At 39.1% G+C, this 15778-nt stretch overlaps 1 protein-coding gene across 2 annotated transcripts in view; it reads right to left on the bottom strand.

Annotated features, from left to right (window-relative positions):
- Positions 1–2330: 2330 nt before the first annotated feature.
- The window catches only part of SH3GL2 (SH3 domain containing GRB2 like 2, endophilin A1), a 131448-nt gene continuing 118000 nt past the window's right edge, over positions 2331–15778 (bottom strand). Inside the window, exons 5-9 of one of the 2 annotated variants that reach the window (XM_067553129.1) lie at positions 14378–14511; positions 12830–12988; positions 11560–11663; positions 5976–6124; positions 2331–3834 (exon numbers count right to left, since the gene is read on the bottom strand). In XM_067553129.1, coding sequence (XP_067409230.1) covers positions 3635–3834; positions 5976–6124; positions 11560–11663; positions 12830–12988; positions 14378–14511 — 746 coding nt within the window. In that variant the 3' untranslated portion in view covers positions 2331–3634. The remainder of the gene's footprint in view (positions 3835–5975; positions 6125–11559; positions 11664–12829; positions 12989–14377; positions 14512–15778) is intronic. The other variant, XM_067553130.1, reaches the window with a different exon arrangement.

The following is a 15778-nucleotide window of genomic DNA, read 5'->3' as shown; positions in this document are numbered from 1 at the left end:
TATGTAAGGACATTTTGATACATTCTGATGCTAATACTTCAGTGTCAGAGGATTTTTTATTTCCCTCTGTGTGGCAGTGCATTCAATAAAGCTTCTAGTGCCAGGTCTGGCAATTAGATACTCATGTAATGTTTATGAAATGTTCCTGAAGGCTGCATGTACCTTACAAAGAAAGCTGAGAAAACAAGTTATAAAGTCACCAGTTACTGCAGAAGCCTTTCTCCATCAGTAGAGGAGCAGACATGCTTCTGAAAGCCATGTGGTCCCACAGGTAAAGCTTTAAAGCAATAATGAAAGGGGAGTAAGCAGCTTCTTGATTTAAATTTCTCTCACTCTGTCTGTGAGTCTCTGGAAGACAAGTGATCTCTTATTCCATCCAGGCTAGGAGGAAAGGTAATGAAAGGACTTTGTAACTATTCATGACCCATGATAACCTTTGAAGCCTAGAACCCTGAAATATCCTAAACCTATTAATAAAGGGCTTGATTTTGCCATCCTTACTCATGGAATAAAATGTTTCTTAGTGTAAGCGTAGCAGAGTGGGTCCTACAATCGCTGGCAGTGCAGATTGCTAGTCATCCTTTTGCTTGTATCAGATGTAAAGTCTCTAAGGCTATCTTCCTACCATTGCACCACCTGGAGCAAACATTGCAGAACAAATAAAGGAAAGTATCACTGGGTGAGATCCCAACACTGTCTTCAAATGGGACCACTGGTGATATAAGGTACTATTCGCCTTGAGTAAGGGTATCAGCATCTGGCTCTGTTTTGGGTTAAAGAGTTCAGCATTTGCACCTGTCTTTTGCTAACAACCAACACCTTACATACACCTTATTACTTATGTATGTTCACCTATTATTGAAGATACACTTTGTTAAAACAGCACATCTGCAATCTCTAATCTCACACCACTGCATCATAGTCATTAACCCTCTACAATAGACTGTTATCATGCTCTCTATCTTAAATGAAGCAGAGCATTAGAAAGGTTTCATTTTGTTATGGGAAAATGTGATCTACTTCTGTTTTAACATTCAGATAATGTACATTATGTATTGATTGATTACTGAGTGCTTGGTAAAAATCGACTCTTCTTATAAACCAATCTCAGGACTGAAACAAAAGGGGACCAATTCTCCCACCCTTACTCACTTTCAATAGTGTTTTACTTCATAAGTTGTCCCAGGTTTTAGGAAGGGACGAGAAGCTGAGGATGTGTATAATCCAAACCAATTTTCATTCCTTAATGCAATATACTTAGGTGGGGGGTCCCATGGGCTTCTTTATGCACTGGAGGGCTGAATTTGGCCCTCGGTGTCTTTGGACCTTATTCTACCAATCTTACACTAGGGCAGATCTCAGCTAAATTGCCAAAGCTCCATTGACTTAAACACAGCTATGAAAATTTACAACAGTGGACGATCTGCCCAGATGAACAGCAGCTTTCCCATTTGGCATAGATGTAAGATTTTGAATCAGTTTTTTTGCAAAGCTTCCTTGTTTTTTGAATGGGGAGATAGTGGATGTGGCAGGCTGGGTGACGGATTCATATGATGTACCTTTATATTTTTATTTAATTGAAAAATGTCTATCATAAATGTAACTTCAGAGATGAGTTATACTAGCTTGACACCAATTTGGTCTTCATTATTCTGCTTATGGGCAATTGATCTGATAGCACAGATGATGTAGAAGCCATGAAACACAGAGGGTACAATTATCGATGGGAACATATCTAGAGACTAATTTTGCCCTTATTTACCCCTAAACTATTCCTAGGAAAATTAATGAGAGCTGTATCTGAAAAGAGGATTGAGCCTTTAGCCTGTAAGATTCATGTTAGCGTGCATACGGATATATACACAGCAATTAACTGAATAAAGACTACGTAAAATAAGACTATGAAACACAATATTGAAATAAAAGAAAAGAAATCAGAACTCACCTGATCTTTAAACCTTAGTAGGTGGATTGCAATCCCCAGAACTCTTTCATGATAGGTATTGTGTCACCAGAAGATTGCATGCTGATACATCACACAGAGCATGACATTCAATTAATGTGCTGACTGCTTGTCTTATCCCATTTACTTGGGTCACTCTAGTTATGGCTCTGACCATGTTCCCATTGTAGTCAATGGCAACACTCCCATTGACTTTGATGGAAGGAATGTTGGGTCTGATAATAGCAATATAAAAGGGAATTTTATGCTTTAGGATTGCCGCTCACTTTTAATGAATATGCTTTCTGAAATAAGACACTGGATGAATTGGCACATAATACAACCATTGTTCTTATCCAAAGAGAGAATAATTCAAGCATCATTCTGATTATTCTGTCAGCATTATTTATTTGAAATATCAATACTTTCCACAATATAATTTATATATTAAGCAGTAGGATTGCCTTCATTTCATGTGATCCAGTACTGAAGTGGCACATCCAAAGCAGCACATTAAACCTCTGAAAGAGTCTGTACATTTTAGATAAATAGAACTCTGGATAACTAAACTAATAGAACTCTTACGACTGTTACAAAAAGAATGCTGATAAGCTAGGCATAGCACTGTACACACAAAATGCAGGAAGGGTGGGGAAAAATTAAAGAAAGAACTAAACTCCTGGGAAACATTTTTGCGTATACGGCCACAAGTCTTTAATTGCCCAGCACCAAAATCTATTTTATTTAGTCCTCATTGAGGGCAGAATATGCACAAATGATGTTCAAAGAACACAAAGTAGACAAAAATAAAAAGGACGGTTGGCTTGGTTTTTTCCCAGTGTATGAGTGTACTGAGGGCTCCCAGTGCTTGAATGGTGTGATTTTCTGGCAAAACTTTACATGAAGTACATAACACTTATGATAGTTTTATTCCCCACCCTGCCCTCTTGCTGGCATTTTGTTTATTGTGTTCAAAGTTTCTGAAGAGCAAACATATTTGACTTGTAACCCAAGCTCTTTATTACTGGCCTTTTCTTTTTATGGTTTGCAATTTACCTGAAGATTGAACAGGCCTACTATTAACACTGCAGAATATAAAACCACTTGCAGATCAGCAGCACATACAGTACAATGGTAGCTCACTTTCAGAGAAACTGTAGGGTCAACATTATACTGGCTCTGAGAACAGTAACCAATCCTAAATCATTCTGATCAGAAGACACAATGCTGGTGAGTCAATATTAGACCTTCGTGAACCGTATCCTTGTGAAGGGAAAGATGGAATGGCAAGAACTTTTCCCTTTTATTAAAAAAAAAATAATCAAGAACTAAGACTAAAAAAAAGTAATACAGTGGTGATGGGCATTATCTTCCCAATAACGCACTTGCTTTCCTCTCTTTCACTGTGAGTCATCAACTTTGCTTGCCATTGTTTTCCCAGTACCATACAAACAATGGCTCTGGTTACCAGGGGCTCACACACCTAGCATACAAATCCACATGTCACATTGTGCTTCCTCAGAAGATACCACGCATCACCACTATGCCGCATGACAACACGTAAATCAATGCTCAGTGGGACTTGATGACTTTAACCACTGCAGTTTGCACTTGTGAGGTGTAGGAAGCAGCCTTTTGAAAGCAGTGGTATCAACATGACTATCAGGGTCTAGAGGTGGTGAGTCAGCCGTCCTAATGGGGCAAAGGTACCAGAATATCCACATAATTGATAGGGAAGAAGCCTGACTGGCCATGAAGCATCCCTTCATACCAGTTCTCATCAATCTGGTTAGTGAGGGTAATGATATCACCCTCTTTAAAGCCCAACTCCCCTTCATTTTCTGGGTCAAAGTCATACAGAGCTCGGCAGCATGGCTGATCCATTGGAATGCCTAAAAAGAAGGGACACATTGAAACAGAGTGCTTAGAAATCTTGGTAACTATTATTGGTTATTATCATTAGCATCTATTCCCATTTCTATTACAATTCCCATCGTGTTTACAGCTTAATGACATCATCCAAAACTAGAACTAATGCAATGCCCCCAAAGCAGACATCAGATTATGGTACGTTGCAAGTTTCCATATCTGAAGCTTTGTTAACCAGGTGTTCTAGAACCCTGAAAACAAGGCCAGGTCTACACTTAACAGCATAGTTCTGTCAGTGTGGGGTATGATTTTTTTCATGACAAAGCAAAAGCCCTATTATAAATGCAGTTATACTGGCATAAAAGTGCTCTTCTTTCTATAGCTTAGACCACATCTACACTACAGACTTCGGACAGCACAGCTATGTGGCTCAGGGGTGTGAAGAAGTGTGATCCCCAGCCAACGTAATTATGCCAGCAGACGCCCCTAACGTAGACACAGTTATATAGGCAAAGCTTCATTTTTATTAGTATAGCTTGTTTTACTCAGGGCATACAGTTACAAAACACTGTTTTGCTGGGGTAGATATAGCCACACTAGGAGCACTTTGCTGGTATACTGCACTAGTATTCCTATACCAGTAAAGCACTTCTAGTGTAGACATAGCTTTGTTTCACTGAGGCTACCACCATAAACAATACAGGCAAGAGCACTTTTTTTGCTGGTATAACTGTTTCTACGCTAGGAGGGATGACAGTATAAATCCATATTGGCAAATCCATATACAGCCATATTGGCAAAACTTTTAAACGTAGACAAGGCCTAAGTCCTGGGGACTCCCTTTTTTAAATTTTCTCCCATTCTCATTTCTGTGGTAAGGTGTTTCTGAAAAGCCTCTTATTCTAGGACTTTCAAAATATTAAACACCTTTCTGGAGGTGCTCAGCACTTCACATGATGGGGCTCCGACAGAGGAAAATATTGCAACCTATCATTTGCAAAGTGTCTTAGTGAAATGCCAGTATCACCCATGACCGGAAAATACGGTTTGTAGAAGACACAGCATCGTCTGTGTTTAACTCTTTTCTGCTACAGAAACAGAAATACAGAAAAAAGTGAAGAAAAGACAGCTGGTGTCATGACTGGAAGAACATTAGTAGGTCACAGACTGCCCTCATGCACTAGGAATCTGCATCTCATCCCCTCTGGCACAGTGGGGGAGGGGGCAAGGAGTTTTGAAATTACAGGGCTATGCAAGTCAGCTTCTAGATGCTATGACAGAATACAAAATGGAGGTGGTGTTGTGCACCCATGCTGAGGATGTCAAACATGCACATCAAGATGTGATGGAGAGGAAGGAAATCCTGATTACAGAGGTAGGGGGAGAAATCATCCAATCCTGCAAGGTGGCATATACTCATAATTCCCACTTGTGTCAATGGGAGTAGAGGGTGCTCAGGGCCTTGCAGGATTGGGTCCAAAAAGAACACCTTTTATCACATGTGATGAAAAAGCATTCCTGAGAGTAGCAAAGTGCCATCATCTTATTAAGTGTACATTTTAAACAAAGTCATTACTTAAGACACTTGTCACTGTTTATGCACTTTGTTTACTTTGCATTTCTCTCATCTGAACAATGAGCATCAATTCCCCCAGTTTTGTTTTTGTTCATAGTCTTTTCACTTTCAGGATCAGCTGCAATATCTGAGTTTCAAGGACTGCATAGGAGTGTGCATTTTCATGGAAATCTTTCAGTTGGCCTCTACATTTTCTAAATATCCATTTTTACAAATTCTAAATTTTAAGGCAAATTTGATGTGACAGCATCCATTAAGTGATGGATAGAATCACTGGCCACTAAGGCACAGATTTAATAAAATGGATCATCTATCTATTTAGGTGCTTGTACTGCACCCATCACCATAGTATCTTAGCTCTTTATAAAGAGAACAGTGCCAGAGTTGGCCACTGGACTAATTCAACAGTTTAGTTTCAACAGCTCTGCCCTATTCTCCTTTACACTTTTCCCCTCCCTCTCCCTTCACTGCAGCTGGGCATATGATGGTTGTGGGAAAGCTAAACTGAAAAAGTGAATTTAGAGTTTTAGCATCATAGCAAAAAATTGAGACAGACAAGACTACATTCTCCTTCCTCATTCCTTTTACCTGCTGGTTTAGGGGTACTGGTCTGGGATAACCCTCCATTGTACTGGGTATTCTCACCACTGGAAAAATCCAGGCTCATGCGGGGTTTTGGCTGGTATTCTCTTCTGGGTTGAGATGACGCTTCTTTTATTCTGAAAAATGTGAAGAAACTTAAATATTCAGAGCTAGTTTCTTGTCAACAGACCACACACCAAGATTAGTAAAATATGGAGGTTTTTCTTTCTTTTCTGCCAAGACTGAAGTTCATGCTCACTAATGGGCCAGACTACACAAAATTTGGTTCATGGAGTGGCTTCCAGCTGCTAGATTAGTCTGCATTACAAAAAGCACATCATTTGACACCACTGTGAGGGGCTGCTAATTTTCTCCCCCACTATGAATTAGCATCTACACTGGTTTGCTTTGGACTCAGAGGCCTTGTCCTCATTGCTACAAAAGATGCATTTTTTTTTACCTCCAGGTAACTATCACAGGAGACCTATCCTGAGGTAAAAACACAATGAAGACCAGGTACTTTCATTTTACTGTGAGGGAAGCTCACCAAAGTCAAGCACTGGAAGTGATATAGGGCCATTTACCTCACGGTAAAGCTAAAGTATCTAGTCTTCTCTGTGTTTTATCCTGTGTTTTCAGGATAGCTCATGCATGTTAGTTACACATCTTTCTTAGCAGTAAAGACAAAGCCATAGTGAAGGGAGGCTCATGAAAGGAAGGGACATACAACAGTCTCAGGACGTCTAGTGAGGGCAAGTACTGCACAAGCATCTCTAGCCAGCTCAATGGCTCAATCCTGACCTGAGAGATCTTTGGTGTTCCACTTCTGGGCCTCACCTGAACAACGGTACCAACTGTGGTGATTTTGTGGGCAGAACAAGGGTGGATAAGGGTGAGATTACCACACTGATGTTCAGGAGCAAAGTCACTTCATTTGTAAATGGGGGTAGAAGGGAGCATGACTGCAGTTGATACACATTCTCCAATGGCAATGTTATGCATTGTTCAGCTGAATTACTTATCACCTTATAATTAAAAGAAAAATTAACAGTCAAGCATTTGTCAAGAATAAATCATATCAAACAACCTAATCTCTTTCTTTGACAGGATAAAAAGCCTTGTGGGTGGGGGGAAGCAGTAGATGTGATATATCTCAACTTCAGTACAGCTTCTGATACTTTCTCATATGACTGTCTCATAAACAAATAAGGAAATATAGCCTAGTTGAACCTACTATAAGGTGGGTGCCCAACTGGTTGGAAAATTGTATTCAAAGAATACTTATCGATGGTTCACTGTCAAGATGGAAGGGCAGGTTAAGTGGGGCCCTGCAGGGATCTGTCCTGGATCCGGTTCTATTCAATATCTTGATAAATGATTTGGATAAATGCTTAGGGAAAATACACATTGGTAAAATATGTGGCTGATACCAAGCTGGGAGTGGTTGCTAGCACTTTGGAGGACAGGATTAGAATTCAAAATGACAAACTGGACAAATGGTCTGAAATAAATAGGATGAAAATCATTAAGGACAAATGCAAAGTACTACCCTTAGGAAGGAATAATCAATTACACAAACACAAAATGCGAAATAACTGCCTAGGAAGGTATATTGCAAATAAAGATCTGTGATTATAGACTACATAAAAGCTAAATATGAGTCCATAAAGTAATACTGTTGGGAAAAAAAACAAAAAACAAAAAACAAAAAAACCAACCACCCCATCTTTCTGGGTTTTTTTTTTGAAGGAGTATTGTAAGCAAGACACATGAAGTAATTTTTCCACTCTACTCAGCACTGTTCAAGTGCTGTGTCTAGTTTTGGAGACCATGCTTCAGGAAAGATATGGACAAATTGGAGAAAGTCCAGAGGAGAGCAACAAAAATGATTAAAGGGTCTAAAAAAATATGACCTACAGGGAAACGCTGAAAAAATGGGTTTGTTTAGTCTGGAGAAGAAAAAACTGAGGGGGGACATGACAGTTTTCAAGTACATGAAAGGTTGTTATAAGAGAAGGGTGATTACTTGTTCTCCTTAGCCACTGAGGACAAGAAGTAATGGGTTTAAATTGCAGCAAGGGAGATTTATGTTCGACATTAGAAAAAATTTCCTAACTGCAAGGGGTAGTTAAGAACTGGGGAAAAAAATTGCCTAGGGAGGTTGTGGAATCTTTGTCATTGAAGGTTTTTAAGAACAGGTTAGACGAACACCTGTCAAGTATGGTCTACATAACACTTAGTCCAGCCTCAGTGCAGGGGACTGGACTAGATGACCTATTGAAGTCCTTTCCAGTCCTACGTTTCTATGATTCTGATTGCTAAAAATAAAAGTCTCAAGAAAGAGAAGAATTTCAGATTGCAGGATATAAATCCAGGAAGAGGGTGACTCAATGGAAGCAGCATATGCTATGGCACCTCTCAGGATCTAGCTCAGAGACTTCACTAGGAACTATACCTGAGTAAAGACATTCAGATATGACTCAGTGAGAGTTTTGCTTTAGTAATATTGCCCAAGTTTGGTCCCAGGTTTGCTTCCATTAGTGCTAATGGTACAAAGCACATGTTAATATGTCTGCTATATGGCTTCTGTTCAAAATGCCTGGCTTTCACTTATGGCAGTTCTGATTCTCATATCCAGGATCTGCTCACCCTTTAAAATATTAATACTTCGCCCCAGTTAGCTCTTTTGCTCTTCAGATTGCTATAAAAGCATTAACTAAATAATAGAGGCAGTCAAAAATTTTGATGAAAATTTGTGAAAATAGCCTTCAAAAGGTTTGCTCTCTTTTAAGCAGCTTATAGAGAGGACTTAATATTTTGCAAAAACTCAAAGTTTTGATGAAAAATTTTCAACCAGCTCTGCTAATTAATCTTTCTGAAGCTCGCATGAGGGAAGCAAGTATCATTTTTCTCAGATTGTGAAACTGAGGCAGACAGGTTTAGTGGCTTGTCAAAAGCTACACAGAGAGCAAGTATCAAAGCTAGGACAAGAACTCACAAGCTCAGGTTCCCAGTGTGATGGTCAAACCACTCTACCATAATAGTGTCTTTAAAAGTGTGATTTAAGCCTGTTTCTAATAGAAAAAATTAAGATTAAAATGAAAAAAACAGTGCAGTATTGTAAACGCTCATGATTTTACTGAAAGGATCGTAAGGTTTAGTATTTTTATTACAGCCCCAGCTCCTGGAATTATATTATTTCATGGAAATCTCAGCTTTCATTTTTTTAAAAGCAATATGTTTCTAGTCCTTATGGTTGCAGCAGAAAGCTTGGAAACATGACCCATGTGCACCCTAAAAGCTCAGAAAGCATAAGACAAATAAAAAGAATGCAACATTTATTTTTAAAATCTCATGATTTTTTAAGCTAATACCATGATTTTGGGGGACTTGCCAGCCCCAAAATTTCAAAATCCATAAGTCAATATTGACCTGGGCTGGACTCAAATTTCTTGTCTCTCAGGCTGGAAGAGGCTGGAAGTAGAAAGTGCACCTAGCTCCTAGAGATAGAAAGGGCCAGCTTTGTATTATTCAGCACCAACTCCTCAGGTTGATTAAGAAGTGGTGCCAATGGGATCTTCAGGAGCCATATGAATTCTGGCCATGAAAAATAAGTGACATAGGGGAGGCAGATGGGTGTCATTCCCCCAAAGTAACCCTTTTCAATGGTAAGTGCAGCTAAATCTTGAGAAGTGTCTGTAAAATTGGCATTGTGGGATTCCATGTATATTGTATCTCAGTAACTCAGGATCAAATTTACTCAGTTTACAAGTAAAATGTCCCCTCCCCCTTCCACCCAACACACACCCTGGTGTGGTGGCTTTGCAGTATACAGGGATCTGAAAATTAATTTGAATTATTTTCTACTTGCACAATACCACTAGTAAAATATCAAGTAGGCCCAATTCTGCCATTAATGACACCTGCACAAGCCTATGGGTGTGAAGGCTGTGCAAACCCACATGTAACTGAGGCATAATGGCTAGAAAATGTAGCTGGAAAGGTGTAATTGAGGCATAATTTGCTGTGTAGAATTTTTATCTCTGGTGATGATGCACAGTAATATATTGAAGCCATTGCTGCTGACCCGCCAGAATAGAGTGGCCCTAGGTGCTTGAACCTATCTATTTGCCAGACATGTGAAGAGAGCAGAGGGGGATCTGCCCTGGGTTGGAGGCTGGTTGCTGGTCTCAAAGGGAAAGGATTCTGCAATGGGGAGGAGGCGTGTCCACTTTTGGCCTGTGCTTGTAGGATAACATCTGGACTGTGACCCAACCAGTCTGCTCCTGATGATCATTTTAATGTTGCTATACAACATGTGAATTATGGTATCCATTCAGAATGGCTTGGCAATCCTTCTTTGCTGGCTGCTTTCACTGTTCTGTAAACTGCAGCCAAAACCAGCCTGCCAAGCAATCTAACTGCCATAACAAGTTCTGTACGTTATGCTCAAGCTGCAGCTGAGCTGAGACAAGTGTAGGAGTAAGGACTGGTTAGGATGTGTGTGCTAGCAACTGTATGTGCTAGGAAATAATGAAATTGCAAGACTTCGTGTTACCAGAAACTAGACTTACAGCATTGATAGCAGAAAACATAAAAACCTGAAGACTTTGCTTTGTATTAATTTTAGTGAATGTGTAAGAACAGTATATTGAAATCATAAGCTGTTCAGATTTATGGTCACTTCCATGTCCAAGATTTTAGGAGAAGAGTCATTCAGGATTAGATGGAACTAGACAAGGCAAATAAATCCCTTCCATTATTTTCTGCCTCTCTCTCAGATCTGTTCCTTTTTTCCAAAGACGTGGGGGTTGGGGTGGATGGGAGATTTAAAAAAAAAAAAAAAAAACAGTAATTGTCCTCTTTTCAAATGGAACCAATCTATTTAATCTAGTTGGAAAGAACTGTGTAAGTAACAACAAGTTTCTAACATTAAAAAGACACTGAGTTCTGAGGTGATACACACAGGCACAGTGGAGGAGGGGAAAGGGGCAAACCCAGTGACAATCCTTATTTGAATAGTGGCTACGATATTAGAGCTGAGAAGAGGGATTTTTTTTTTTTAATTGGCAAATCATGGGGATCCTCAAGACCCCTTCTGGGTCACGTAGCTCACTGTGTGTGCACAGTGAAGGGGAACAGGATAAAAAGGTATTGTCCTTCAATCAGAATAATTTACAACCCATTTGATTTTTAGAAGGCCAATGCAAAATTAGTGCATACTAAGACTTTGATTTGAGAAAGCAGATTAAGTCCATCCATCCAGCAAAGCACTTAAACACATGCTTAACTCCCACCACTTCAACTGGACTTAAGCACATGCTTTCAGTTAAGCACATGCTTTACTGAATAGGGGACTTTTTTCTGAATTGGGGCCTAAGTCAGGAGCACTTGAATAAAAATGCATAATGTTGCTTATTAGTGTCTCCAGCCAACATAAACCTAGACTTGCAAGTGCCTTAAACAACAGCACTGTTGCTGTGATTATGAATTGAAAAAGATCTTTTAAATTTCTTACATCAAGCACATATTTTCTGTCTTTGCACAAAAGAAGAGTAAATTCCAGAGTCTGATGAGAAGTGTATGTTACCTCTCTTCCAACTTGGCAGTAACTTCCTGTAGGATCTGTGCTGCCTGTCTGTGGTACTCCAGCTGGGCTTGTACAAGAGCCGAAAGCTGACTCACTTGTTCGATCTAAGAATCAACATGAAAAATCAAGTGTTCGTTCAATACTGTTGAGCAACAGTGTTCAAACAGCTTCCATGGAACATAACTGCTCTGACACTGCAGAGGTAGCTTTCCTTTCTCTCTGCCATCTTGGCTCCTCTTCGTTATTAAACAAATAATTAGAGACAGTTAAGCTTGGCTTATCTATTTGTTACTGCCTCTGGTGAAGTCAAAGATATGGGGGCTGCAACTATAGCTCTTCCTCAACTGATCACCTCAGTGGGCTTAGTCACATGTGCATTCTGAGAATTCTGTGTACATAGGAATGATAAAAGGGCAATAAGGAGGGAAGGCATAAGGAACCTATCCCCTCTTGTGCAGCCTGAGGTTTGAGACTTTACAATTCTTTACAAGAATTGCAAGGGCCAACTATATTTATTTTTATGTACAAAGATTCAGTTTTACTAAGGCCCCTTTCCACTGTTCTGACAGTGTATAGGGGCTTTAAAGTGGATGTGAATTTAAACCTAAATAATTCCACTCATTTATCTATTTAACTTGAAACACTGACTCTGTAGATTCAAATGAACAGAAATTAAATGGCATAGATTTCAGTTTAGAGGAATTCTTTCCTCCAAAAGAAGGAGCAACATTTTCTTCTTTCCATTTTGCAATTTTCAGCCTTATTTATGAAGGAAAAAAAGAGCCCAATGGCTTTGGTTTCAATTAACGCTACTCATCGGTCCAGAATAATGCTCAACTCTCACCTATTCTATAAGCAGAAGTTCCATTGCCAAGCCATGTTTGAGTAGTCATGTACCAGAGTTTATGGAAAATCATGACCTGTGGGCAAGCATTTATATAATTCTAATCATGGACATACTCTTTCTTTGGCCATAAATAATCTTAAATTGTCAGTGAACAAAATATCAGACAGTGGAATTAATTTCTCTCAGGTATTTATATGGCCACCTTTAGCATAACATCTGAGTCCCTCACAATCCCCTATGAGGTAGGAGGAAAGCGCTATTATTCCCATTTTATAGATGAGGAACTGGGCAGAAAGATCAAGTCACTCAGGAAGTCTGTGGTGGAGCAGGAACTTGAAGTCAGAGTCTAGTGGCCTCACTACTGGACCATTCTTCCTCTCACTTCAAAACTCAATTCAAAACATAAATAAAGGATTTCCTCACATCCATCTCCAGAAGGTTAAACATGCTTGACTCAGCTATTTCTTTGGACTCGTCAAATTTCTCCAGAGCTTGGCGTAGCTCGTCATCAGGGAGCCTGCCTTGTCTTTTCTTTTTGTAATCAAAGTCCAGGCGTCGACCTTCCATTTTCTTTAGGTGGTGCTGAAAAAATGAAAGGGTAAAAGTATGCATAGGATGGAAACAGTTTCTCAATTCCTCTTTCTTTGCTTCTAAATCCATTACATTCAGCCAGTCAACAGAGGTTGAAAATATATGCTGCGAATCTACTATACATCACAGTTTCTTTGGAGTAAAAGAGCACAGAACACTGAGGTAGGTTTATACCTCAAATGGAGCATCATGGCATATTGCTGTCAAAACATGAAGCAGCTCCATCAGAGACTGACTTACAGAAAGAACTCAATGGAAAATTGCAGTGAAACATAGCTACATGAGAGATTATAGTAATTTATAGTTTTATTTATGATCTAGAATTATCTGCACACTGTGCATATCCTCCAGGAGTTTAGAAACAAATTTTTCTTTACATTCTAGTTTTTTTCCCTAGTACAGCTGAGGGGATAATTTTTGTAGTTCTCCCAAGATCAGCAATGCATCTTAATTTCTGAATGATTTATTAATTTACCAAACATTACTACTGTCACTGTATTTATTTAACAAATTTTGTATAAGGTTCACTAGAGCATTACAAATGCCACTCCTGGCCTAGGGACTAAGAAAGTGAAGCACTAAAGCATGAGTATTTTAGGTTTTCATTACCAAAACACAAAAGATAATTAGTGATCTGTCATGATTCACAGAGCAAACTTTAAGTGCCAAATTTTAAAAACATCTCAAGGCCGCAGTTCTACACTTACACATATGTTTAACTTTATCATGGGAGAGTGTCATTGAATGCACATGTGTGAAGTTACTCACATGTGTAAGAGTTTGCAGAACTGGGACCAAAGGTTATGCCCACAATTGTGGGTGAAATAATTTGCATCTGCAAAAAACAAGTGTGTGCATATACAGCATTTGCACATGCAAATAAAGTAGTGGTTAACTACCTAATTTGCACATGCAAATGATGGTTGTGTTTCAAATTCTGGGGATTTTGTGGGTGCAAATCACCAGGCATATAAAACTGCAAATGCAAATTCAGAGGAAGCTATTCAAAATCTGGATCTAAGGTAAGATCTCTCACTACTATCATTAATACTGGCCCAATGCACATTAGAAAACCACTTATAATTTGTAAGTGAATTTTTAAGCTAGAATTAGCATACAGCAGGCAGGCCTGCACAATAATGGATTTTTCAAGACAGACAATGTGGTTTGTCACTAAAAATAAAGTTGGCATTTTGCTCCTGAACATTTTAAAGAGCCACTGGAAAAAATGGAAATTGGTTTGACTTTAATTATTCAAAGAGAAAAAGTGAGACCGCTTATGGATTTACAAAGACCTTCACAGCTAAAGTAAGAGTCTTGAAAATATACAGGGTCTTTATGTGGCTTTTCAAAATTATGAAACTCCATCTCTGGCAATACCTGTATTTCTCTCAGATCTTTATCATGGAGATTCTGCAGGGGATCTATGAAGTTCTGCTTCACTTCAATGTCCAAAGAATCTTTGACATCAGAAAGCTCTCTCATAGCTTCCCCAACATCACCCAGGGCTGGGCCTGGAATAGAAGAGTATGTCTAATTTACCTTAAAATACAAACAGTGGGATGTGGTTCTGCATTAATACAGAATAGGGCTGAGTCACAGAACTCCATTAAGAATAAAATGTAATCTTCAGTTTTAAATATATGGCAGAAAAAATGTGAGGCATTGTTGGAAGGGCACCATGTATGCTACACTTTTGCAGTCACAGTACCCAGTCACAGCAATAGAACTGTGCTTCAAAATCCAAGCTCTGATTTAAAAATAAAAATGGCCCATATGGTGGTAAAAGAAAACCTGCCAAAGATAAACCACCTACACCTGATGCAGTGTTGTCTTCCCTAGGCTGCAAATTGTGTGAAACAGTAGTTCTAACAGAGGTCTGACCAGCCCTATTTATTTTAAAGTGGTGTGTTGACTCTGGTCATTTATATGTCAAAATTGTTAGCAATTTCACTGCTGAGCGTTTTATCAGAAACCCCAAACTGACAATCTGAAAAACTGACTACTTATCCTGAAATCTTATGATACCCTGGTGACAAAACCTCTGCAAACAACTTCTAAAATTACTTACAGCCCAATAAAAAATTCACTGCATTAAATATTCAGATTTGACGGGCAGTGTAAAATAAACTGAATTTAATATTAAAAACAGAGAGTATCCCATTTACGGATTATATTATTCATTTTTACATTTAATTCAATAAAACCCTCAGTTTTAAAATGTAATATAGCTGAGCTTCATTAACAGAATACACTGGACTTCATTTGAAAGGGTGAATACCCAGAGCATCTGAAGATCAGACCCTAGATGTCTTAAGTTAGGCACCCAAAAACTGAAGCAAAATTCATCAACACTTTTGAAAAAATTAGCCTAAGTGACTTGCCCAGGAAGTCTGTGGCAGAACTAGAAAAAGGACTCAGGAGTCTGAACTTCCATTCCTACAGTCTAACCACAGTACAAGCCTTCCTCTTTTCAGGGGTCAGAATTCTCTGCTTCTCCTCTTGAGTTGATAATACCCCAACTGCACAAGTTGGGGAGCTGCATTCCTTGGGGGGTTACAGCAGGTGCTAGATATGTCATCGTCTATCATCATCTAATTTGGTTTTGCCTCAGCAGAGGGGGCTGGACTAGATGAACAGTGGAGGTCCCTTCCAGCCCCCGCCCCCTCAGGACTCTGAACTCTGGTCTGGGCAGATAAAGAATAATTTATTTTACTTTCACAATGTATGTATTTGTGGCACTAGTACTATCAGTGCATTCTGTTAATGATTAGAGGCTTA

The sequence above is a fragment of the Emydura macquarii genome, unplaced genomic scaffold (genome assembly GCF_026122565.2).
Source record: "Emydura macquarii macquarii isolate MOO-44397 ecotype Brisbane River unplaced genomic scaffold, CSIRO-AGI_Emac_v2 contig_1451, whole genome shotgun sequence".
Taxonomy (NCBI): Eukaryota; Metazoa; Chordata; order Testudines; family Chelidae; genus Emydura; species Emydura macquarii.
The sequence above is the reverse complement of the archived record's forward strand: the minus strand, read 5'-3'. Positions and strand labels throughout refer to the sequence as shown.